Source organism: Oncorhynchus kisutch, linkage group LG23, assembly GCF_002021735.2.
Source record: "Oncorhynchus kisutch isolate 150728-3 linkage group LG23, Okis_V2, whole genome shotgun sequence".
NCBI lineage: Eukaryota > Metazoa > Chordata > Actinopteri > Salmoniformes > Salmonidae > Oncorhynchus > Oncorhynchus kisutch.
This window is the reverse complement of record NC_034196.2, coordinates 40,526,540-40,554,299: the sequence shown is the minus strand read 5'-3', so window position 1 is coordinate 40,554,299 and position 27,760 is coordinate 40,526,540. Positions and strand designations below refer to the sequence as shown.

Here is a 27,760-nt window from a genome sequence, read left to right as displayed (position 1 = left end):
CGTGGAAACATCTTTACATGCAAATATTGATATAATAACAATCCTATCGATGTAAAGTTTGAGGTGTGTGGTCCTCTCACTACGACTCGGGAAAGCGCACAGTTTATTAGGCTACAGATGAAATACATGATGATGAACTTCACAGGGTGATCAAAGTGCACTGTGATGAGCTTGAAGCTCCTTTCCAATAAATATCAAGGGTCTTTTTCTGGTGACATGATGATCAATGCTTGGCTGTCGTTTGACAATTAAAAATGATCTCCCTCTTATCCATAATCATCTCATAATGTATGCTATACCCACACCGTATCTGCGAGGTTTTGGCTGGAGAGACCAAAATGGGCACATTCGCTATATGATGCAACATTTTATAGTGGAAAAAACATCAGTAGAGTTAAAAATGCAATAGATTCCCATTTAACATGTATTGATAGATTCCCATTTAACATGTATTGATGGATTCCCATTTAACTTGTATTGATGGATTCCCATTTAACTTGTATTGATAGATTCCCATTTAACATGTATTGATGGATTCCCATTTAACTTGTATTGATGGATTCCCATTTAACTTGTATTGATGGATTCCCATTTAACATGTATTGATAGATTCCCATTTAACTTGTATTGATGGATTCCCATTTAACATGTATTGATAGATTCCCATTTAACATGTATTGATAGATTCCCATTTAACTTGTATTGATGGATTCCCATTTAACATGTATTGATAGATTCCCATTTAACTTGTATTGATAGATTCCCATTTAACTTGTATTGATGGATTCCCATCAACTTGTATTGATAGATTCCCATTTAACTTGCATTGATGGAAACCAATTTAACCTATATGTTTATTCGGTACATGGGAATTTAAACACAAAATGTATTCGTTTTAAATGTGCACTACGTCATCACGCACAGCCTTTTATCGACAACAAGTACATTTGTTGGAAACATCTCTGGAGGGAAATATTGCTTTTACGCAGATCTTAGAATGAAAATCTGTCGCCAATTGGATGGAAACCTATCTTGTGAGCCAGAATGGCAACAGACTGCTATAATTTGTTATTCCCAGGACACCATAGATAAACATTACTCCCTCTAGTTTGAGCCAGAATGGAGACAGACTGCTACAGACAATAAATGTGCCCATCCAGTAGTATGGCAGTGGAGTGAAACTGGAGTATGGAGACAAAGGAGGAAGCGGACCGGAGCCGGCACCTTTATCCATCAGCCACCTCTTATTCCATCACTCAGAGGAAACAGTGGAACGGTACAAAACGTTTAACTTCGGTCAATGACCCGTTTCAATAATGTCATTTCTCTTTGACAGCACAAAGTACAGAAACTATTTATAAATTAAAAACAGAAACTACGATTTAAGTGAGAATAGGCGTTGGTTTGAAGCCAAAAAAGAAAGAAAATTCAGATGAGCACCACAATGTCTATTCCACCCATGCTCTACCAAGGTTTTCCAGCACACAGCTTTAACCTACTACAGTAGCTATGTTGGTATTTTACTTCAGACTATGTGTAGGCAGGTTTCTTAGGATTTAAACCTTCTCAAACAGCTTAAAGTTTACATTCTTGTTAATATAACTGCACTGTCCAATTTACAGTAGCTATTACTGTGAAAAAATGCCATGCTATTGTTTGAGGTGAGCGCCTAACAACAAAACACTTTTTTCACCGCAATAGGTTTGTAAAATTCACCTCTGAAGGTGAAATGTGTACTTACATTCTGAAATCTTGCTCTGATTTATCATCCAAACGGTCCCAGAGATGACATGAAGTATCGTTTTGTTAGATAAAATTATTTTTCATAACCTAAAAAGGTCCCTATAGCATGCACGATCGATTTTGTATTTCCACTCGCTCAATTTGCAAAGAAAGGAATCTTTGAAAATCTAATCCTAAATGTTGTTTCAACAAGTCAAATCACGTTCGTATGTATTCCTCAGAAATCCTAGAACGTAACAAGACTTCACTATATCATTAGGGGTGTAGTATATCCTATAGGACACCATATCTGGTCAGAGAGCGACTCCATGGCACGCCGATGACGAGGGAGGTCTTCACTTGAATGACTAACTTTGTCAAATAAGCACCAATTGGGGTCAAACAAAGCTAGCTAGACAGCCAATGAGCTGGGCTTTACAGCAGCATCCGAAAATCATGTATCTGTCGTAAAATGTAACTTCTAACCGTGTGCGACAACATGCCTTTTCCTTTTGGACAAAAATTATAAGAATATTCAGAGTTATAAAGTTATGAAAACTTGTTGTTTAGCAAATGTTGAACTTATGATATGTCTACTAATACTGGAAAAGCTGAATCGAAGTCCAAGTATACAGATTTGACGATATTCTTGCAGAAAAAATGTCATATGAATGCAAATGTCTCCTTCACGATTTGCCCAAATGTACCTGGGTGACTTTACACTAAATGTCATGTAGTTCGCTCATACTTCAAGTTATCCATCTGAAACGTTGCACGTACACTGCTGCCATCTTGTGGACACCATTGGAATTACAACCAGAGGGATGGCTAGAACAGGGACCTTTCTGTTGCATTTCAAAGATGGTGGTTGAAAAAAAGGCTGTTTTTTTCTTTGTATAGTCTTTTACCAGATCTATTGTGTTATATTCGCCTACATTCCTTTCACATTTCCACAAACTTAAAAGTATTTCCTTTCTAATGGTACCAAGAATATGCATATCCTTGCTTCAGGGCCCGAGCTACAGGCAGTTAGATTAGGGGATGTCATTTAGGGAATTTTTTAAATGGGGGCTATCCCTAAGAAGTGTTTTTAAAGTATTGGATTCCTCACACACCACAGTAAGACATTATGCCATTCTGCTACCTTTTCATGTTTGCTTTGAATGCAAGCTTTGCTTTCACACTGACAAGACCATTAGGCTTGATTGAGCTGTTTTGTCTTGTAGTAATGTGGTGCATGACTGTATTTCACTATACCTTTATTTTAGAAAAGCATGTCATTGACATGTCATTTTAGCTAAACATGTCATTGTATTGTATTACTTTCACTGTAAAGCATAATTTCAAAATCTGAGACAACAGGTGGATTAACAAAAGGCTAAACTGTGTTTTGCAATATTGCACTTGTGATTTCATGAATATGAATATTTTCTAGTAATATTATTTGACTGTGGCGCTATGCTATTCAGCGTTGCTGATGACAATTATACCGGATCCGGATGGGTGGTTCAGAGAGGTTAAAGTAATGATGGACTTTTGTTTTTCTTTGCTTATTTGAGCTGTTCTTGCTAAAATATGGACTTGGTCTTTTACCAAATAGAGCGACCTTCTGTATACCACCCCCACCTTGTCACAACACAACTGATTGTCTAAAATGCATTAAGGAAAGAAATTCCACAAATTAACATTTAACAAGGCACACCTGTTAATTGAAATGCATTCAACGTGACTACCTCATGAACCTGGTTGAGAGAATGCAAAGAGTGTGCAAAGCTGTCATCAAGGCAAAGGGTGGCTACTTTGAAGAATCTCAAATATAAAATATATTTTGATTTGTTGAACACTTTTTTGGTTACTACATGATTCCATATGTGTTAGTTTTGATGTCTTCGCTATTATTCTACAATGTAGAAAATAGTTTAAAAAATAAAGAAAAACCCTGGAATGAGTAGGTGTGTCTAAAATTTTGACTGGTTCTGTATATATACACCAGTATACACCATATATAATTGTAATAGCAGGACAGTGTAAAGTTCATTATCCCTCTGAAGAGTATGAATTAGGCTGATTGAGAAGGTTTGAATCCCAAGCAACCTGCTTACACATAGTTTGTAGTACAATACTTACTGTAGTATGTCAAAGCCGTGTGCTGGAAAACCTTGGTAGAGCACGGTTGAAATAGCCATTTTGGTGCTCATGTGAATTCTCTTTAATTTTCAGCTTCAGACCAATGCCAATTCTCACTTAAAATGTTTTTTTTATCTAGTCCAAATATGGCTGTTCCCCGGGCGCCGAAGACATGGATGTCGATTAAGGCAGCCCCCCGCACCTCTCTGATTCAGAGGGGTTGGGTTAAATGCGGAATTTCAGTTGAATGCATTCAGTTGTTCAATTGACTAGGTATCCCCCCTTTCCCTTTCAACTATTTGTATCAGTTTGAATCACTTTCAAATGGGGGACTTTTATTTGAAGGCGAACTGCAAATTCCACAATTGTGGCTAATCCTCATTGTGGCTAGCTTCACACAGGTGTGCACGGCAGAGTTGAAAAATATCCAACAAATGGCAGAGTTGTAAGTTTGGCACTGTTGATCAGCACACATGATTAAAACATGTAATGAAGACAAGGGGGAGGGGCATACTGAACTATATTATAGATGTTAAACTGGTGAGTTTTTCTTATGCTAGCAAGCATGCACACTGCAGTCAGTGCACAATAGAGCCAGGAGGCTCTGTTAACGTCAGACAGCAAAACAAATTCTCAGCAGTTTGGGTTGTGTCCTGTCAGACAGTGAAATGTGGCTAGCTCTTAATGTTGCCTGGACTATGGAGTAGCTAGCTAGTGTTGCAAAAGCCCATTGCATGCATAGTAAGTTAGCAGCATGACAATTTGTCCAAAGTTTGGGGTTGGTTTTGAGCTGATGTACGTTAGCTTGCTAGCTATGTTTTGTGGAAAGGACTGGCATTTGGACATGAACTAGCTATCATTAGCTAACTTCGGCTGTTTTTGTCTGGCTCGAACTAGCTAGCTTGCAAATGGCGGAAGTTATTTGTGTAACAAACCTTCCATAAACAAAAATAGCTAGCTACCTTACTTTGCCTGTTTGTTAGTTAGCTAGCTAGCTTTCAGCTGACTGGTGTTAGCTAGCTAGCTACAGAGGCTAGCTGCTGGACTTTGTACAATCAAGCAAACATTAGCTAAGTAACATTAGCTAGCTAGCTACCTAGCTAATCAAAATAGTCAGAAATGCTACAAAAAGGTAGCACGTTATTGGTTCTTAATGGTCAGAAATGAGCTTGTGAGATCGATAAATTATAAATGTAATAAACTGTTGCACCTACAAATTTAGTGAAGTCCGATGGTCACTTTATGAACACTGTAGTCTTGTTTTAATCCGACATCTAGAATTTGAGCTAGGTAGGCGCAATAAATACTCTTAAAACTAAATTGTTAACGACCCTGTTAAAAAATCTTATATGTGGTTCTCGGTAACGTACGGACAGTTCCAAATCAAGTTGATTTTCTCATTTTCAACTAGATTTGCTTCATGTTGGCTTAGATATGATGGTAGGGAGATTTTAGGTTAATACTGAGCTTCAACCAATGCCTATAATAAATCCTAGTCTTTTTTTCTTCATAAATTGCATACTTTTTCATTTGTATTTATCCACCGTTTCAGCCCCGTTGTTTCAGATAAGGGGGCCAATACAAAGTGCTGGGTTGGACATCATTCCACTCACATCACACTTATGATGCTGCCCACAGATAAGTATTGTAGGTTAATCGGTCATATAAGGGATCCCAAAATGGGGCCCCTATTCCCTATGTAGTGCACTATATTTGACAAGAGCCTTATCGGCCATGTTTTAAAAAGGGGTGCAATATAAAGGGAATATGGTGCCATTTGGGACGCAGTCCAATACAAGTAAAATGTTCTCTCTGTTCAACTGAATGAATCACCCAAATTGGGTTGTTTGTGTCTGTCCCAACCCAATCCAATTAGCCTGCGAAGCTGCAGACATATACAATGGTTATAAATTAGAGTAAATGATTACATAGTATTTCCTGTAAATATGGAAATGTACTACAGGTAATTGATATAATACTTACGGTTTGGAAGTCATTCGTAAGGTAAGTCCTGAGCAATCTCTATGGTGGTCTGAAACAAAAAAACGTGCAATTAGCCGACAACAAATGCTTTTTTTTTTTTTACCTTTATTTAACCAGGCAAGTCAGTTAAGAACAAATTCTTATTTTCAATGACAGCCGACAGCCTAGGAACAGTGGGTTAACTGCCTGTTCAGGGGTAGAACGCCAGATTTGTACCTTGTCAGCTCGGGGATTTGAACTTGCAACCTTCCGGTTACTAGTCCAACGCTCTAACCACTAGGCTACCCCAGAATGCTGTTTTGATGAAACCCAGTCCGATTCACTCTCTACTGCAGGTGTAATACATTATTCAATTACAGCACTATTATGGCTCCCTATTATCTTCACCGTGCACTACTTTGGACCAGGGCCCATAGAGTTCTGGTTGAAAGTAGTGCACCATTTAGGGAATAGGGTGCCATTTAGGACACAGATTGGGTCGTCGTCCCTCCCACCCAATAGGCTAGCCATGTTTACACAGGGGGGTTTAAGCAAACACCAGACAAGCCCATTGAAGTAAGCTAGCGCCGCGGCGGCTAGCTGTAGCCCCAGAGCTCCTGCCCCTGTGGCTACACAGCAATACCATAGGGTTTATTTCTGGAGCTGCCTATTAACATACAATAATCCTGAGAAGCTGGTCTGCATTCTAATACATGTGGGCAGGCACACAACACACACATCTGTACTCCCCAGAGAGCACTCATTTGCATAGTTAATTGTTTAATTCCAGCATTCATGTCCAGCATTATAATCAACTTCTTCATTTCCTGCACTAATGTGTTATCATTTACACACTGTGTCACACTTATTTTGTCTTGGTGTGCCTCCATTTTAAAAAAGGTTTTATAAAATAAATAAAAACTTTCCTTGACTGAATAATTATTCTCCTCCTTGACTGTGACTACACAGCAGGTATTACAGTTCTCAGTTCTGCACTCCCAAAGTTATTGACTGTTTTTGTGCTTGCCAGTTAGCTAGTAGCTCTCAGCTGTTAGCAGCCAATGGCTAGCAGTTTCTTACTGGCCATCACTTGTTTGAGTCAGTACTGAATTATTTAACATAACAACTCAAACATTAAACCTCCTAAACAATTCATTTAGACCCAGCAGTTGTGTGCAGTTGCCCAGCTACTAAAAGGGCTATTTGAGACTCACGTTTAATTTAAGTTTTACGGTAACAACTACACCATTTTCCTCAAGCGTCTGTTTTTTTTATGTCATTTTTTTTGAAGTTTTACCTTTATTTAACTAGGCAAGTCAGTTAAGAACAAATTGTTATTTACAATGACGGCCTTGTTCAGAACAGTGGGTTAACTGCCTTGTTCAGGGGCAGAACAACGGATTTTTACCTTGTCAGCTCGGGGATTCAATCCATCAACCTTTCGTTTACTGGCCCAACGCTCTAACCACTACGCTAACTGCCGTTTTACGGTAATTAGCTACACCATTATCCTCAAATGTCTGTTTTACGATAATTAACTACACCATTATCCTCAAATGTCTGTTTTACGGTAATAAACTACACCATTATCCATTAGCGTCTCTTTGTTTTCTAGGTAAAAGTACTGGCGTCTTCCACCAAACCAACTATTGTATGTGATTTGGGTCATAGACATGCAACATTTGCATGCTGCCTCAAGGCAGCCCAGTAATGTCAGGCAGCCCAGTAATGTCAGGTGGCCCAGTAATGTCAGGTAGCCCAGTAATGTCAGGCAGCCCAGTCATGTCAGACAGCACAGTAATGTCAGGCAGCCCAGTAATATCAGGCAGCCCAGTCATTCCAGACAGCCCAGTCACTCCAGACAGCCCAGTAATTTCAGGCAGCCCAGTCATTCCAGACAGCCCAGTAATTTCAGGCAGCCCAGTCATTCCAGACAAGCCCAGTAATTTCAGGCAGCCCAGTAATGTCAGGCAGCACAGTAATATCAGGCAGCCCAGTAATATCAGGCAGCCCAGCCATTTCCCTAAGAAAAGCCCCTTTATGGTGTGCCTGTCCTGACTTATATTGGGGAGAAGAGACATCCACTCCAATGTAGTATTCTAATGCCAATACACTCCCCTATTGGGCCCTGGTCAAAATTAGTGCACTACATAGGGAATAGGGTTCCCTTTGGGAAGCAGACTCACTCAATGCACAATCAATGGCCACTTAGTGAAAGAACTCTCTCTCAGCTGCCACTGGGGGCGAAGCTGTCGCAACGAACGTGGAACAACACAAAGGTTTGCTGTTGAGTCTTTTGGGAGCTCATTGTGGGGGAAGAGAACAATAACCACTTAATGCTGTGGGGGAACAATAACTGTTTTGAGTCCCTAATTAAAATAATCTGGTCGTGAAAGCCTGAATAAAACAAAACTGGAAACGCTTGGTGATAAACACATATTAACTATGAGAGTAATGAACTACAATAATTACCAGGTACTGTATTTGAATACAAAGCAGGCACAATATTACAGTCTAGGTGAATTCATCACTTTTTTTAATACAGGGGTCACCCAATCTGGTTCTGCGGGGCTACAGGGGTCACCCAATCTGGTTCTGCGGGGCTACAGGGGTCACCCAATCTGGTTCTGCGGGGCTACAGGGGTCACCCAATCTGGTTCTGCGGGGCTACAGGGGTCACCCAATCTGGTTCTGCGGGGCTACAGGGGTCACCCAATCTGGTTCTGCGGGGCTACAGGGGTCACCCAATCTGGTTCTGCGGGGCTACAGGGGTCACCCAATCTGGTTCTGCGGGGCTACAGGGGTCACCCAATCTGGTTCTGCGGGGCTACAGGGGTCACCCAATCTGGTTCTGCGGGGCTACAGGGGTCACCCAATCTGGTTCTGCGGGGCTACAGGGGTCACCCAATCTGGTTCTGCGGGGCTACAGGGGTCACCCAATCTGGTTCTGCGGGGCTACATGGGTCACAGACTTTTGTTTCAACCCAGCCCTAAAACAGATTAATTGATTGGCTAAATAGGGTGTGTTAATGCTGGACTGGATCAGACCCCTGTATGGCGTGTAGCTCCAGGACCAGGGTTGGTGACCGCTGTCATTCCTGCTTTTCCCCTCATGATTCCAGGAATACTCCAATCGGGATTTTGCAACCCTACTGAAGTTTTATCACCAATCACCACTCACCACTAAAAGCGTGGACATCCCCATAGTGGATTTGCAGCACAAAGTAAGTGATTCTGGATTTCCCTCCAACTTTAAAACCGACATCTGGGAGAGAAAAAAAAGAAAAAAAGACAGGCACAAGTAATTAAGGTCTCTGTGAGGGCTGCAAGAATGAGATGCATTGATAAGGAAAGAACTCATTGGAGAGCAATTACAGTAACGCAGGCTAAAGCCGCAGGATTACCAATCATGGATCTACTCTCTCCAGAGCTCACTGGGGTAGAATCTGATCTCTACTCTCTCCAGAGAGCACTGGGGTAGAATCTGATCTCTCCTCTCTCCAGAGCTCACTGGGGTAGAATCTGATCTCTCCTCTCTCCAGAGAGCACTGGGGTAGAGTCTGATCTCTCCCCTCTCCAGAGAGCACTGGGGTAGAGTCTGATCTCTCCCCTCTCCAGAGAGCACTGGGGTAGTCTGATCTCTCCCCTCTCCAGAGAGCACTGGGGTAGAGTCTGATCTCTCCCCTCTCCAGAGAGCACTGGGGTAGAGTCTGATCTCTCCTCTCTCCAATGAGAGAGAGGTGGAGAAGAGAGAAAGATGGAGGGAGAGAAAGATGGAAGGCACAAAGAGAGAGAAAGATGAAATGGCGAGAGAGAGAGAGATTAAAGGGAAAAAGAAAGAGAGCGACTGTGTACCTGGGGGTAGCCTGGTGGGTGGGGCATTTCGGGCCCAGGCGTACATGATGGAGGCTTCGTCCTCACAGGTCCCCTTGACACTCCCACAGTCCCTGAAAGAACCAAACAACAGCACTGGGTCAATATAGCCCCTCTCAGTGGGTACAATATTGATGAGTCACACACACACACACTGCGTCTTTGCTATGGTTTGTGCAGGCAGGTGCAGAGTTTTGTGCTTGCATTTTTATTTAATTTTTTTAATGTAGAGAATAAATCAAACCTAAAATGTTAAAGAAGACTGGCCCAGCTAGCACAGAACGTTCTGAGAACCATATGTTTCTTAGAGCTTGGTGAGAGCGTGGTTGTCCTATTGTTATTTAGCATAAAACTTTCCCACAACTTTCTGGAACAGGTGCAGAATAGTTGCTTGGGTTTGAAACATTTTCAGCAGATTTGAAAGAACTTAATTTTTTTTTTAAATTACCGTTATTTTCTTGGTATTTCATTACTTTGACAGAAAGTTTCCTAAAAGTTCAAACATGGTTAAATGTAATTAACATTTTGGTAATGTTAAAAGAAAATTATCCAAACGGTTTGACATTGGGAATGTTCTCAAATATTTCAGAGAACTTTAAGAAACAGCACTCTTCTGTGGGAATTTCAGTACTTCCAAACATTTCACCCTAGTTCCCATGTGGTTCTATTTAATGTCATACATTTACTACATTCTGGGAATGTAACATTTTTTGGGATGATTTTACTAATTTCGGAGAATGTTATTTAAAAACAAATACATTCTGTTCTCAGTGTCTACAAAACTCTCAATCAGATGTGTTGGCCACGCCCACTATCTGGCCACACCTGATCTTAATGAGTGCTTGTTTCCTTTGAAATGGGGTCTGTTTAAATAGACTAATGTGAACAGCTGTGTTTGCATAAAAAAACATGGCATGCTAGCTCCATCCTGGTGGCGCAGTGGACTAATTCCAGGGATAGAGAACAGAAGATCCTACAGTCGAATCTAACTGATGCCGTGTCAAAATAACAAAAAACTGTTTGCATGATTTATGCCCAAGCAAATGAATTTCCACGTGTCACACCGTATCTGTGTTGGGAGTTCCAAAATGTAACCTAAAATAAGCTAGCAGTGTTATTAGAAGTACTGTTGAAACATTCGTGAATGTTTTAAGGAAGCTATTAAAAAACCTCAAAAACAAACGATACATTTTGAGCATAGCGATAAGAAAAAGTAAAAAAATAACCATAAGAAAACCTTCACAACATTTAGAGAATGTTCTCAGAATGTTATTTAATTACCTTAAAATACTCTTACATTTCCGATCTCAGTGTGTTAATAAAACCTCCCAGGAAAACGGTCAAGAAATCAGAGTAAAACGTTCTAAGAACATCCCTGCAACCAAAAAATAAACTTCCCAGTAGATGCAACATTTTTGTTCTCAGGTGTTTAAAAGACATTCTGTTTCAACAGTCGGGAATCGAATGGCTTTCGTTCCCACAATCAATGAGAAAACAAAAACATACGTTCTCACAACTTCCAAGGAACCAAATATGCAAGCTGGGGGGTATGTATCGAATAGTTTTGCTTAGTTATTTTTCAATCCATCCCAAGGAAAAATTACCGAACTTTGTTGTTTGCACTTTGTGGAAAATGCTTCGTAAATCTGACACACACAATGTAAAATAGTAAAAAGATGGACAAACGCACAAACATCTATTTAAGAGGCAGGCTTTAATTTACGGTATCCACACCACTTCCATCCATCTACACCACAACAGAACTATCATATCCTAGAACACCATCCATCTACACCACAACAGAACTATCATATCCTAGAACACCATTCATCTACACCCCAACAGAACTATCATATCCTAGAACACCATCCATCTACACCACAACATAACTATCATACTATCATATCCTAGAACACCATCCATCCACACCCCAACAGAACTATCATATCCTAGAACACCATCCATCTACACCCCAACATAACTATCATACTATCATATCCTAGAACACCATCCATCTACACCCCAACAGAACTATCATATCCTAGAACACCATCCATCTACACCCCAACAGAACTATCATATCCTAGAACACCATCCATCCACACCCCAACATAACTATCATACTATCATATCCTAGAACACCATCCATCTACACCCCAACAGAACTATCATACTATCATATCCTAGAACACCATCCATCTACACCACAACAGAACTATCATATCCTAGAACACCATCCATCTACACCCCAACAGAACTATCATACTATCATATCCTAGAACACCATTCATCTACACCTCAACAGAACTATCATATCCTAGAACACCATCCATCTACACCACAACAGAACTATCATATCCTAGAACACCATCCATCCACACCCCAACAGAACTATCATATCCTAGAACACCATCCATCTACACCCCAACATAACTATCATACTATCATATCCTAGAACACCATCCATCCACACCACAACAGAACTATCATATCCTAGAACACCATCCATCCACACCACAACAGAACTATCATACTATCATATCCTAGAACACCATCCATCTACACCACAACAGAACTATCATATCCTAGAACACCATCCATCTACACCATAACAGAACTATCATATCCTAGAACACAGAAGGTAATAGTGTGCCCCTGGCTTGATATGGAGACCGGCAGTTATGGTTAAAGGCCAGTAACGCCTTACATTGTTTCTCCTGATAGCTAGTGTCTAGAAGATATTCCCGTCATTTGTTCCAAATGAATACACCACACTCAAAGATTAGGAGCATGCAGCAGCAGCAGCAGTAGCAGACGCTTCCGTTAAGAGCCTCACGCCTCCCAGATTCCATTTCATGCCTTTGTGCGTTCTGGGAAACACCATTAAAAGCATATTGTCTTCACTTTTGACACAATAATGACTAGCCTTACTACTTTTCACCCTATTCTTCCTGTTCCAGAGAGCTCACAGCTTGAACGGTGTAGCAGTGTGCACTCATCATTGATGTTGACCCCCCCTGTAGCTCTCGAGTGTGTTGCAGAGGAGAACCGGTGCAACGAGGGCTAGGTGACAAGAGTGGGTTAAAAACAGAGATTTCCTTTTTCAGGAGAGGTTTTTTTTTTTTTTTTAGCTCAATGTGGAATTGTGTGGATGTGCTCGCAGTGGGCTAAGCAAGTGTTCTGATTGGGTAGACACATTGTGTTTGTCCCAAATGGTACCCAGCCTCTTTATAGTGCACTAGGTAGCGACTAGGGTGCCATTTGGAACAAACACTCTTGGTATGGCCTATTTTCTTCCCCCCCACTGATCCTCCAGAGCTTCCTTGTGATTTCAGAAGCAGCTTCACAGGCAGTTTCAGAATATATCTCAACCGCTTTTAACTCGAGGAATGCCAAATGTGCTTTCAGAGTGGGGAGGAATTTGAAAATCACCCCCGCAGGATAGCTGAAGAAGAGATGCATTTTTTAAATGAAAACAGGGTAGCTGAATGGATGAAAGGAATTAAAGCCCGAATGGCAATTGTGATGGTCGTTTGGAATTTGATAGTCATAGTCAACACACGGTGCTCTTAAAAAAACAAGTTTGATTAGAAAACATACTCATTGCTTTGTGTATTTTTGCTGTGTGACTCTAGAGGTGTATTCTGATTTGACTCTCCCAGACACAGGAAGTCAGTAGATGCTGAGCCGTGTTTCACTTGAACGTTGTGGTAGCGTAATGTGGTCTTCGTCTTCCTCATCACATACACTGAAGAGTCCATTCTGAGGGGAGGAAAGATAAACAACCCCTCCCGACTAGCGACCTGCAGCACCCACCCCCCTCACACACCCACACCACCCTGTACAGGGCTCCCATGATCTCTGTTGTCGAGGTGACAGCAGTTGCTATGGTAACAGGCAAGTTTATCAGTGAGCATCTGAAGAGGTCTCCTCTTCCCTCTGTTTCTTCTCCTTTTTTCTCTCTTGTGCGTCTCTCTCTTCTGCCCCTCTCCCTCCTCCTCTCTCCTGCCTCTCTCTCTCCTGCTTCTCTCTCTCCTGCTTCTCTCTCTCCTGCTTCTCTCTCTCTACTGCCCCTCTCTCTCTCCTGCCTCTCTCTCTCTCTCCCCCCTGCCTCTCTCTCTCTCTCCTGCCTCTCTCTCTCTCCTGCCTCTCTCTCTCTCTCCTGCCTCTCTCTCTCTCTCCTGCCTCTCTCTCTCTCTCCTGCTCTCTCTCTCTCTCCTGCCTCTCTCTCTCTCCTGCCTCTCTCTCTCTCTCCTCTCTCTCTCTCCTGCCTCTCTCTCTCTCCTGCCTCTCTCTCTCTCTCCTGCCTCTCTCTCTCTCTCTCCTGCCTCTCTCTCTCTCTCTCTCCTGCCTCTCTCTCTCTCTCTCTCCTGCCTCTCTCTCTCTCCTGCCTCTCTCTCTCTCTCCTGCCTCTCTCTCTCTCTCCTGCCTCTCTCTCTCTCTCCTGCCTCTCTCTCTCTCTCCTGCCTCTCTCTCTCTCTCCTGCCTCTCTCTCTCTCCTGCCTCTCTCTCTCTCTCTCTCTCTCCTGCATCTCTCTCTCTCTCTCTCCTGCATCTCTCTCTCTCTCTCTCCTGCATCTCTGTCTCTCTCTCCTGCCTCTCTCTCTCTCTCTCCTGCTTCTCTCTCTACTGCCCCTCTCTCTCTCCTGCCTCTCTCTCTCTCTCCCCTGCCTCTCTCTCTCTCTCCTGCCTCTCTCTCTCCTGCCTCTCTCTCTCTCTCCTGCCTCTCTCTCTCTCTCCTGCCTCTCTCTCTCTCTTCCTGCCTCTCTCTCTCTCTCCTGCCTCTCTCTCTCTCCTGCCTCTCTCTTCTCTCTCTCTCTCTCTCTCTCCTGCTCTCTCTCTCTCTCTCCTGCCTCTCTCTCTCTCCTGCCTCATCTCTCTCTCCTGCCTCTCTCTCTTCTCCTGCCTCTCTCTCTCTCTCCTCTCCTGCCTCTCTCTCTCTCTCTCTCTGCCTCTCTCTCTCTCCTGCCTCTCTCTCTCTCCTGCCTCTCTCCTCTCCTCCTGCCTCTCTCTCTCTCTCCTGCCTCTCTCTCTCTCTCCTGCCTCTCTCTCTCTCTCCTGCCTCTCTCTCTCTCCTGCCTCTCTCTCTCTCTCTCTCTCTCCTGCATCTCTCTCTCTCTCTCTCCTGCATCTCTCTCTCTCTCTCTCCTGCATCTCTGTCTCTCTTCCTGCCTCTCTCTCTCTCTCTCCTGCCTCTCTCTCTCTCTCCTGCCTCTCTCTCTCTCTCCTGCCTCTCTCTCTCTCTCCTGCCCCTCTCTCTCTCCTGCCTCTTCTCTCTCTCTCCTCTCTCTCTCTCCTGCCTCTCTCTCTCTCCCTCTCTCTCCTCTCCTGCCTCTCTCTCCTCCTGCCTCTCTCTCTCTCCTGCCTCTCTCTCTCTCCTGCCTCTCTCTCTCTCCTGCCTCTCTCTCTCTCCTGCCTCTCTCTCTCTCCTGCCTCTCTCTCTCTCCTGCCTCTCTCTCTCTCTCTCTCTCTCGCCTCTCTCTCTCTCCTGCCTCTCTCTCTCCTGCCTCTCTCTCTCTCCTGCCTCTCTCTCTCTCCTGCCTCTCTCTCTCTCTCCTGCCTCTCTCTCTCCTGCCTCTCTCTCTCTCGCCTCTCTCTCTCCTGCCTCTCTCTCTCTCGCCTATCTCTCTCCTGCCTCTCTCTCTCTCTCTCTCTCTCTCCTGCCTCTCTCTCTCTCTCTCTCTCCTGCCTCTCTCCCTCTCTCTCCTGCCTCTCTCCCTCTCTCTCCTGCCTCTCTCCCTCTCTCTCCTGCCTCTCTCTCTCTCCTGCCTTCTCTCTCTCCTGCTCTCTCTCTCCTGCCTCTCTCTCTCTCTCCTGCCTCTCTCTCCTCTCTCCATGCCCTCTCTCTCTCTCTCCTGCCTCTCTCTCCTCCTGCCCTCTCTCTCTCTCTCTCTCCTGCCTCTCTCTCTCTCTCTCTCTCCTGCCTCTCTCTCTCTCTCTCTCCTGCCTCTCTCTCTCTCTCCTGCCTCTCTCTCTCTCCCTGCCTCTCTCTCCTGCCTCTCTCTCTCCTGTCTCTCTCTCTCTCCCTGGCCTCTCTCTCTCTCTCTCTCTCTCTCTCTGCCCCTCTCTCTCTCTCTCCTGCCCCTCTCTCTCTCTCTTCCTGCCCTCTCTCTCTCCTGCCCCTCTCTCTCTCCTGCCCCTCTCTCTCTCTCTCCTGCCTCTCTCTCTCTCTCTCCTGCCCTCTCTCTCTCCTGCCTCTCCTCCTCTCTCTCCTGCCTCTCTCTCCTCTCTCTCCTGCCTCTCTCTCTCTCTCTCTCTCTCTCTCTCTCCTGCCTCTCTCTCTCTCTCTCCTGCCTCTATCTCTCTCTCTCCTGCCCCTCTCTCTCTCCTGCCTCTCTCTCCCTCTCCTGCCTCTCTCTCTCCTGCCTCTCTCTCTCTCTCTTGCCTCTCTCTCTCTCCTGCCTCTCTCTCTCTCCTGCCTCTCTCTCTCTCTCCTGCCTCTCTCTCTCTCTCCTGCCTCTCTCTCTCTCCTGCCTCTCTCTCTCTCTCTCTCCTGCCTCTCTCTCTCTCTCTACTGCCTCTCTCTCTCTCTCCTGCCTCTCTCTCTCTCTCCTGCCTCTCTCTCTCTCTCCTGCCTCTCTCTCTCTCCTGCCTCTCTCTCTCTCCTGCCTCTCTCTCTCTCCTGCCTCTCTCTCTCTCTCTCGCCTCTCTCTCTCTCTCCTGCCTCTCTCTCCTGCTCTCTCTCTCTCTCTCTCGCCTCTCTCTCCTCTCTCCTGCCTCTCTCTCTCTCCTGCCTCTCTCTCTCTCTCCTGCCTCTCTCTCTCTCCTGCCCTCTCTCTCTCCTGCCTCTCTCTCTCCTGCCTCTCTCTCTCCTGCCTCTCTCTCTCCTGCCTCTCTCTCTCCTGCCTCTCTCCCTCTCTCGCCTTTCCCTCTCTCCCCCTCTCTCTCTCCCCCCTCTCTCTCCCTCTCTCTGCAATGATTAGAGTGGTCCAGCTGATTCTTTAAGTGTAGTAGGGCAGTAATACCCAACACTGATTCTTTAAGTGTAGTAGGGCAGTAATACCCAACACTGATTCTTTGTACCCTAAGTGTTGAGGGTTTGGTTTTTATCAAGTCTAGTGCTTGTATTCAGGCTCATGGGGCTGAGGAAGTGAATAAAGTCTCTTTGTACATTTGTTCTTCGTTGTGCTACAATGGACAGATCAACAAGTCTTTACTAATACACAACTGTTGTGTATTCTACAGACTGTCTGTTTGGTCAACCAGGTAGATTCATGTGTAAAGTACTGTAGAAATGCATAAGGAAATTCTAGCTCACGTACTGTGTTGTGGTGTGCTTTGACTTACCAGTAGTTGGTGGTGGAGACTGGTGTCCGGCAGCCATACAGGAGCATGTGATGGGCTGTGTCCATACTGGCATGAGGCTCAAAATCCACTGAGGGGAAAGAACAACACAATTACAGGGTTAAAGGCCTTGGCAAAGCACTTGTCTCCCCACAGGGTTTGTTTTAGGAGGAGAATTCCACTTGTCAAAGACAATTTATGCTAGTCTCCTCTGATTCTTCGAGAATAATGAGGTTGTTTAGACACCTTAACGTACAGGATGTTGACTATGTCTTGTTTTTGCATGAAACAACCAGGTCTTCGTAATTTAAAAAAACAGGCATTTACCTACTGAGTGGACAAAACATTCAGAACACGTTCCTAATATTGACTTGAAGCCCTGCCCGCTTTGGCCCTCAGAACAGCCTCAATTCGTCGGGGCATGGACTCTAGAAGGTGTCAAAAGCGTTCCACAGGGATGCTGGCCCATGTTGACTCCAATGCTTCCCACAGTTGTGTCAAGTTGGCTGGATGTTCTTTGGGTGGTGGACCGTTCTTGATACACATGTGAAACAGTTGGAAGCGTGGAAAAACCCAGCAGCATCGCAGTTCTGGACACAAACGCCTGACACCTACTACCATACCCCCGTTCAAAGACACTTAAATATTTTGCCTTGCCCATTCACCCTTTCAATGGCACACATTCACAATCCATGTCTCAAGGCTTAAAAATCATAACCTGTCTCCTCCCCTTCATCTACACTGATTGAAGTGGATTTAACAAGTGACATCAATAAGGGATCATCACTTTCACCTTGATCCTCCGGGTCAGTCTGTGTATTCCTAATGTTTTAAACACTCAATGTATACAGTGCATTCCTTAAGTATTCAGACCCCTTGCTTTTATCCACATTTTGTTACGTTACAGCCTTATTCTAAAATGCATTAAATTGTTTTTTCCCCCTCATCAATCTACACACAATACCCCTATAATCAAAAAGTGAAATGAAAAATGAAATATCACATTTCCTTAAGTATTCAGACCCTTTAGTCAGTACTTTGTCGAAGCACCTTTGGTGACTTACAGCATTGAGTCTTCTTGGGTGTGACGTTACAAGCTTGGCACACCTGTATTTGGGGAGTTTCTCCCATTCTTCATTGCAAATGATCTCATGCTCGGTCAGGTTGGATGGGGAGAGTTGCTGCACAGCTGTTTTCAGGTCTCTCCAAAGATGTTCGGTCAGGTTCAAGTCTTGGCTCTGGCTGGGCCACTGCTTCATTGTCTTGGCCGAAGCCACTCCTGCGTTGTATTGGGTTGTTTAACAACTTAGGGTTGTTGTCCTGTTGGAAGGTGAATCTTCGCCCCAGTCTGAGGTCCTGAGCGATCTGGAGCAGGTTTTCATCAAGGATCTCTCTGTACTTTGCACGTTCATCTTTGCCTCGATCCTGACTAGTCCCTCAGTCCCGCTGAATAACATCCCCATACAATGCTTCACCGTAGGGATGGTAGCACGTTTCCTCCAGAAGTGATGCTTGGCATTCAGGCCGAAGTGTTCAATCTTGGTTTCATCAGAGCAGAGAATCTTTAGGTGCCTTTTGGCAAACTCGAAGCAGGCTGTCATGCGTCTTTTACTGAGGAGTGGCTTCCGTCTGGCTAATCTACCATAAAGGCCTGATTGGAGGTGTGCTGCAGAGATGGTTGTCCTTCTGGAAGATTCTCCCATCTCCAAAGAGGAACTCTGGAGCTTAGTCAGAGTGATCATTGGGTTCTTGGTCACCTCCCTGATCAAGGTCCTTCTCCCCCGAGTGGTTTGGTGGATCCAAACTTATTCCATTTTAGAATGATGGAGGCCACTGTGTTCTTGGGGACCTTCAATGCTGCAGACATTTTTTGGTACCCTTCCCCCAGACCTGTGCCTCGACATAAATCCTGTCTCGGGGCTCTACGGACAATTTCTTCAACCTCATGGCTTGGTTTTTTCTCTGACATTCACTGTCAACTGTGGGACCTTATATAGACAGGTGTGTGCCATTCCACATCATGTCCAATCAATTGAATTTATCACAGGTGGAATCCAAGTTGTAGAAACATCTCTAGTATGATCAATGGAAACAGGATGGACCTGATCTCAATTTTGATTCTCATAGCAAAGGGTCTGAATACTTTTGTAAATAAGGTATGTTTATTTTTTTATACATTTGCAAAAAAAATCTAATAAACCTGTTTTCGCTTTGTCATTATGGGGTACTGTGTGTAGATTGATGAGGGAAAAAAATGATTAAATCATTTTTAGAACAAGGCTGTAACATAACAAAATGTGGAAAAAGTCAAGGGGTCTGAATACTTTCCAAAGGCACTGTATGGCCAGTGTATATTTATGGCTCACATATATAGCCAGTATATGTATTGTCAGTTTAAACACTCAGTGGCCAGTTTCCTAGGTACACACATCTAGTACCAGGTCAGACAGCCTGAACTCTTTGAGTCATGGAAACATTGCAAGAGATCTAACATGTGTGCCAGGAAAACATTCCTCACACCACCAGCCTGTACCGTTGACACCAGGCAGGATGGGGCCATGGACTCATACTGTTTACGCCAAATCCTGACTCGGTAATCAGCATAACGCAACAGGAACCAGAATTCGTCAGACCAGGTAAATATTTTAGCTGATCGGACTGGAACCCGGTGTGGTCGCAATAGCCCATCTTTGATAAGGGACCGACGAGTTGTGCGTTCTGAGATGGCGTTCTGCACACCGCTGTTGTACCTGTGCAGATATTTGCCTGTTAGCTTCCACGATTCTTTCCATTCTCCTTCTAACTCTCCTCCACTAACTATTTTTCGCCCACAGGACTGCCGCTGACTGGATGTTTTCTGTTTGTTGCATCATCATCGGTAAACCCTAGACACTGAGATACTAGAACCTGCATGCCTGGCACCGTTGATCATACCACGCTCAGTCGCTTAGGTCACTCGTTCAGCCTATTTTAATGTTCATTTTAAAAGTAGCAATGTCTCGATACCTGTCTGCCTGCTTTATACAGCAAGCCACGGCCACGTGACTCACTGTCTGTAGGAGCGAAACATTTTCGTGAACGGGGCGGTGTACGGCCATGTATATCCGGTGTATGGCCATGTATACACGGTGTATGGCCATGTATACACGGTGTATGGCCATGTATATCCGGTGTATGGCCATGTATACACGGTGTATGGCCATGTATAAACGGCCATGTATATCCGGTGTACGGCCATGTATATCCGGTGTATGGCCATGTATACACGGTGTATGACCATGTATATCCGGTGTATGGCCATGTATATACGGCCATGTATATCCGGTGTATGGCCATGTATATCCGGTGTATGGCCATGTATACACGGTGTATGGCCATGTATATACGGTGTATGGCCATGTATATACGGTGTATGGCTCTGTGAAAACCTAAAAACAACACAACTGAAAAACTAATTATTGAAAGAGTTCACAGCTCATATTAAATTGGGGAGTAAAATTGAGAAGCGTAGGCTAGTGTTTATACTCAGAGCATATTTTGAAACATTATAAGGTGACACTCTTCACTTGTTCTTCTTCATTAGGGAAGCCAGGCACTGCAGGCTTGGCAACGGTAGACGCCGGCAAGAGCTTCAGCTCTGACAGAAAGTCAATGCTCTCTCCACATGAAAGTGATGAAAACCCCCAGGACGGGCTACTTGGCGCGGCCCAGTATAATCTCGGACCTGAATAATGAATGGGGCTTTTCTGACAGCAGGCCGAGCGTGGGGGGGTGCTTCTTTTCTCCTTCATGAATTTTCATAACAGCACCATATGTCAGATTGAGTGTACTGTGTATACAAGGAGAACAGCAGCAACAGTTTGACGGGTTCTCCTTGAATTCCTGTTTTTTAAGATAATATTTGTTCTTTCTCTATCCTAGCAACGCTATTCGTATGAGTAACAAGTAAATGTCTAAATTGAGTTTTTTTTTTTTTTTTTTTTTTACTGAAATGAAAGGAGGCCTTTCTTAGCCTTTTAGCTCTATTGTTCGTTTAGTCTAAAAGAGGTCTAGGACTATTCACTCCAGTAACAAATCACATTTTTGGATCACGGTGGTCTGTATTTCTCTGTTGTGAGTTTGGAGGTGAGAGCAGAAGCCCCTTAGCTCAGTGGGCTGCCCGCCTTCTATAGCCGCTCTCGCCCTGCCCCAGTATCCCTGTGTCCACGGAGACGACACCCCATAATTAGGCAACAAATGCCTTCGCATTAATCACGGCTAAACAGATGTGCTTTACGGGAGGACTGGTGGCTCGTGAGAAACGAGTGAGCGAGAGAGAGAGACGATGGAGACATCACTCCTCTCTAAAGCCCTGATCTTGCAACAGACAGGCAGCAGCCCTGTAGGCATGGGGCTCGTCCTGGCTCAACCCTATGGCAAGCAATACTGGCTTTATCCGCCTCAGTGGGCTAAGTTAACACAGGGTTAATCTCTCCCACAGGCCCTATTTACTCATTCTCAGTTATTTTTGGAGGGATGTAGATAGTCATATCTGTATGCTTCAGCAAAATATTCTGGTTGTGGTTGGCTTTGCATTACGGTTGGAGATAAGAATCAAGAAAGTTCAGGATAATAAGGCTTGGGGTGTTCAATTCCGCGAGGCCATGTCGTAACCCGTGGCGTGGAGTTTGTTGTCATAATGAGATTATGCCGATTCAGGCATGTTCTGTTTACAGTACGCAACACAGTGTTGAGAAACTTTAAAACATGTCACCGGCATCGTGGCTATGTCTACGGTGTCCTCATAATGTACGTTTGTGTTTAGTAACTTGAAAACACATTGTGGTTGTAACTATGTTCTCATAATGTACGGTTGTGTTTAGTAACTTGAAAACACATTGTGGTTGTAACTATGTTCTCATAATGTACGGTTGTGTTTAGTAACTTGAAAACAAATTGTGGTTGCATGTGTGCTCCAATTGTGTTTCTGACAGCACTGAGGAAAGATATGGTGCAAGATGTTATGGTGCAAGATGTTATGGTGCAAGATGTTTTGGTGCCGAAAATAAATAGAACGCTGCCGTCCGCATTATCCATAATAATCCTTTGTAAGTCATTTAGAGAAATTGATCATTATGCCAGGGACTTCCTATATCCATCGACTCTCTCTGTAGTGTCTTTCCTCACTGACAATTGATGCTAATTGCTAAAGATACATGTGTAAGTAAATCACAAGGACTCTTTTTTTTATATATATTTTTATATATATATATCTGCTAGATATTGACTACTTCTCTGAGTCTTTTCAATAAACATTTGTGTGTTGAAAATGCCTCATCACTTGTATAATCTATTTTAAACATACATACATACATACCTCACCAGACACAACACTATGGGTTCCTTAACGGTACCCAAACCATAAACAGATTTTCACTTAGTTATCTATAGAGTCATGTCTTGGTGGAATGATCTGCTACCAGAGGTTACTCAGTTATCTATAGAGTAATGTCATGGTGGAATGATCTGCTACCAGAGGTTACTCAGTTATCTATAGAGTCATGGTGGAATGATCTGCTTCCAGAGGTTACTCAGTTATCTATAGAGTCATGTCATGGTGGAATGATCTGCTACCAGAGATTACTCAGTTATCTATAGAGTCATGTCATGGTGGAATGATCTGCTACCAGAGGTTACTCAGTTATCTATAGAGTCATGTCATGGTGGAATGATCTGCTTCCAGAGGTTACTCAGTTATCTATAGAGTCATGGTGGAATGATCTGCTACCAGAGGTTACTCAGTTATCTATAGAGTCATGTCATGGTGGAATGATCTGCTTCCAGAGGTTACTCAGTTATCTATAGAGTCATGGTGGAATGATCTGCTACCAGAGGTTACTCAGTTATCTATAGAGTCATGGTGGAATGATCTGCTACCAGAGGTTACTCAGTTATCTATAGAGGCATGTCATGGTGGAATGATCTGCTATGATCTTCCTGTCTCCTTATGTTACATAATGGAAACAGTTTTCATGGGCACAAAAATGGAATGGTTCTAACCGAAAGAGTCACCTTAACTTGATAATTAAATCCCGAAATCGATACTGTCATTAACGTGGATCTTCAATAATTATGCAAAATACTTGATGTGCATTTAGTGTCCAGCTGATTAGTTAGGACGTTATATATTCACACATCATCTGATCCAAAGTGCCGGGAAAAAAGGAATTTCCAGAATATTCCAGAATATTCGTTACACCAGTGAAGACAGTTGCAGTGGATCTAATATCCCGAGCCAATTGATGTCGATCAAATACATTTTATTTGTCACATACACATGGTTAGCAGATGTTAATGCGAGTGTAGCAAAATGCTTGTGCTTCTGGTTCCGACAGTGCAGTAATATCTAACAAGTAATCTAACAGTTTCCCAACAACTACCTAATACACACAAATCTAAAATGGGTTGAATGAGAATATGTACATATAAATATATGGATAAGCGATGGCATAGACAAGATGCAGTAGATGATATAAAATACAGAATATACATATGATAGGAAGTAATGTAAGATATGTACACATTATTAAAGCGGTATTATTTAAAGTGACTCGTGATCCATTTGTCCAGTGATTGGGTCTCAATGTAGGCAGCAGCCTCTCTGAGTTAGTGATTGCTGTTTAGCAGTCAGATGGCCTTGAGATATAAGCTGTTTTTCAGTCTCTCGGTCCCAGCATTGATGCACCTGTACTGGACCTCGCATTCTGGATGATAGCTGTGTGAACAGGAAGTGGCGCGGGTTATTGTCTTCGGTTTCTTTTTTGCCTTCCTGTGACATCGGGCGCTATAGGTATCCTGGCAGGTAGTTTGCCCCCGATGATGCGTTGTGCAGAACACACCACCCTCTGGAGAGCCTTGCGGTTGAGCGTGGATTCCAATTTCCAAGTTGAAGCGTGGATTCCAATTGGTCAGACCAGCATTGAATTGTTCTTGTCACTTGTACACCCTGTTTAAGTTTCTGCCTATGAGACGGTAGGAGCAAGATGGCGTGGTCGGATTTTGCCAAAAAGAGGGCGGGGTTGGGCTTTGTATGCATCGCAGAACATCATCTGTTGTTGTCTGCTTGATTTACAGCAGGGTCTCGTTAGATTTAAGAGAAAGCATCAAGGTAATAAGTTCATGTTTACATATGTTTTTGTGCCTGGGATTGGACACAGTCTACTGTGTTAAATTGTGTAGGATAGACTATAGAACAACACCCAACGCTCTCTCTATTAATTATTCTGGATATAATTAACACAATATGGTCTGGTAATGAAATAACATGACAAATACATTGTTTTTTCATGTTAGACCTGCAGTTTTTGGAGTAGCCTATTTTAACTTGAATTTGGAGCGCCGAAATTAAAGTACTGGAATAGGACTAACTTGAAAATCAGACATTTCCTCAATTTGGTGCTTGAAAAGTTATTGTAATTATTGTAGCCAATGTATACGTTCTCCTATTCCTTTTTAATGATCTATGATTCCATTTCTTATCCGTTTTTTGTAAGAGATGTTGCCAATTTGGGGCGGCAGGGTAGCCTAGTAGTTAGAGCGTTGGACTAGTAACCGGAAGGTTGCAAGTTCAAACCCCCGAGCTGACAAGGTACAAATCTGTCGTTCTGCCCCTGAACAGGCAGTTAACCCACTGTTCCTAGGCCGTCATTGAAAATAAGAATTTGTTCTTAACTGACTTGCCTAGTTAGATAAAGGTCAAATTAATAAAAATCGATCATTTGTTGTCGGCTAATTGCACGTTTTTTGTTTCAGACCACCATAGAGATTGCTCAGGACTTACCTTACGAATGACTTCCAAACCGTAAGTATTATATCAATTACCTGTAGTACATTTCCATATTTACAGGAAATACTATGTAATCATTTCCTGTCATTTATAACCGTTGTATATGTTCTTAACTGACTTGCCTAGTTAAATAAAGGTCAAATAAAATAAATAAAACACTTTTGTTTGTTTCCAGCCTCTTCAATTGAAGGGTGTTGCGCTACGTAAAAATCACGTATGGTTATTATGATGACAAAAAAATGTTTGGCTTTAACTTGTCTTTCCATACAAATACATCTATTTAAAAAAAAAGGAAGCCATTTTGTTTTATTATCACTTTCTCATTATAACACCAGCGATAGTGAGATTAATGATACCACTATTCATGGCTATATTATGTGTGCCAGCTATAGAAGAATCGCTGTGCATCCAATCTATTTAGTCAGGAAAAGTCCTAATTATTCTCACAATGTAATAATCATTTGAATATCAATGCATTGGCAAGGCTTAAAACATAAATTTTTCTCTATACTTTTTGCATGCTTTTTGGGAGTGTGTGTGTTTGTGTGTGTGTGTGTGTGTGTGTGTGTGTGTGTGTGTCTCCGTGCATGCTTCGGTCAAATATGATTTAACAGGATTGAAGACAGAGAGTTCCCTTTATTGTTACATGCCAGTGATGGGAGTGGAATGTGGTTGGCTGAGAATCTGGGATGGGAAGTAATCTTGTTGGGAAACCTAAGCTGGACAAACAGTGTCTGCAGGGCTAACTCCTGCCTTCCCATAAACCCAGGCTCATAGACAACACACTGGGATAGGTCAGCGGGATTAAGGGTCACTGTGGCGTTATGGGATTTCATTCACCCTGCCACTTGGTCAAAGACAAAATAAATTGGTGCTTATGAGAGGACGGTTGCCCATAACAACAGGAAGGGGGGGGGGGGGTATGAATCATAGAAAAGTGGTTCCCTTCAGTGGGTCGAAAAATGGGGGACGAAAAGTAAATATCCTAGGAAATATATGCTAGAGAGTTTGAGAATGGATTTTGGGTGAGCTCCTTAAATCGTATCGCTGGTTTGATTCCCGAGACCTAGACTGAGGAACATTGGAATTTGCAAACAACATATTTCACTGCATCTATCCGGTGTGTCTGTCTGTGTGTGTGTGTGTGTGTGTATATATATATATATATATATATTTTTTTTTTTTTTTACTACATTTAATTCGTTTTCGACATTTAACAAATCACTTACATTGGACCAAGTCTGTGTAACCAGATTGCTTTAAGATATTTGTAAAAAAACACTCACCGATATAGGCATCCCTGGTTGTCGGTACTGGAACGGCCACACACAAATAGGTGTCAGACTGAAACGACACAGGACACAGTGTGAGAACAAATGCTTCGCTTAGTTACAGAGCAAAAAAAGATCCATAAAGTTTTGGTTAAAAAAACATGTTAAATCATTTTAAAATGAATAGTGTTTAAAATAAATAAAGTGTTTAAAATGAATAGTGTTTAAAATAAAGTGTTTAAAATAAATAGTGTTAATAATATGTTGAAATATAAACTCTTACAAATAAATAAAATTGTACATTTATTATTCTGCTTGTTTATAAGCCATCAATAACAACCAATATTGTTTGTATCGTGCTGCGTCTCAGTGCTAGAGGCGTCACTACAGACCCTGGTTCGATTCCAGGCTGTATCACAACAAGCCCGTGATTGGGAGTCCAATAGGGCGGCGCACAATTGGCCCAGAGTCATCCGGGTTAGCGTTTGGCCGGGGTAGGCCATCATTGTAAATAAGAATATGTTCTTAACTGACTTGCCTAGTTAAATAAAGGTTAATATATATATATATATACATACATACATACATACATACATACATACATACATACATACATACATACATACATACATACATACATACATACACATATATATATATATATATATACATACATACATACATCTGCCGATACACATGTTTCACCATGACAGATTCTCTTAAATTCAAAGAGAGTCCTCAGATTAGGCGGATTATCGAGTACAGATACTGAAGCAAAAGTTAAGTCCTCGCTCGCTTGAAGTCGGGCAGTTTAATATACGAGTGAACATGACTCTTAAATCACCCTGGCGCCGACCTTGCGTTAACACGAGGAGAAGTACATTTCCTGCGGGGAGTGAAGAGAATAGCACTTCATCAAGACAAAAGACATGACACAGAGCTCTGTGTCCAACCCTGGAGCATCTCTCTCTCTCCTGAAGAGTGACCTCTTCATCTGCGGCCGAGTTAAAACACGTCTATAACTCTCCTCTCATTTGTATCATCTTTCTCTTTATTCCTCAGGTCTCCAGCAGCCTAGCCTACATGTACTGTAAACGTTCGTTGTAGTTGCTTAAATAACAACTAGTGGGCGTTGAATGGAGGAGAGAGGAAGAAAATGGCAGCTGTAGTTCCCTGGGAACAGGTCGTTTAAGGGTCGTTTAAGTGACATATTTGTAATAAACACGACAGGAAGTCATTTCCAGGGAAATGGTGCAATTGCTTAGTTATAGCTGATGGCTTTCGGCTGTCATTTATCAGTCTATTGGGCTTCTATTGGGCTTCTATTCTCCTGCTGCAGCAACACGGTCAAATGATTCAATCAATTCCAGGGGACTGAATTCCCTTCTCTCTCTCTCTCTCTCTCGCTGTGATGGCTGTATCTAACTCAGAGTTATTGTAAAAGGTCAGCGTGCATGTTTCTTTCTTGGCACAGCTGGCTTTCTTTCAAAATGGTGTCTCATCAGTTGAGAATTCTCCAGACAAATTCTTGCAGAATTACATCTTGGGGCCTCCCAAGTGGCGCAGTGGTCTACGGCACTGCAACACAGTGCTAGCTGTGCCACTAGAGATTCTGGGTTCGAGTCCAGTCTCTGTCGCAGCCGGCCGCGACCGGGAGACCCATGGGGCGGCGCGCAATTGGCCCAGCGTCGTCCGG

The 27,760-nt window shown here is 43.1% G+C and overlaps 1 protein-coding gene across 4 annotated transcripts in view; it reads right to left on the bottom strand.

The window, feature by feature from the left end:
* Positions 1-27,760, bottom strand: part of pam (peptidylglycine alpha-amidating monooxygenase) — a 141,085-nt gene that overhangs the window by 88,200 nt on the left and 25,125 nt on the right. For all 4 annotated transcript variants that reach the window (XM_020458567.2, XM_031802865.1, XM_031802867.1 and 1 more), the window contains exons 5-9: positions 26,080-26,137; positions 16,972-17,059; positions 9,667-9,758; positions 8,993-9,076; positions 5,833-5,881 (exon numbers count right to left, since the gene is read on the bottom strand). In XM_020458567.2, the coding sequence (XP_020314156.1) occupies positions 5,833-5,881; positions 8,993-9,076; positions 9,667-9,758; positions 16,972-17,059; positions 26,080-26,137 (371 nt within the window). The remainder of the gene's footprint in view (positions 1-5,832; positions 5,882-8,992; positions 9,077-9,666; positions 9,759-16,971; positions 17,060-26,079; positions 26,138-27,760) is intronic.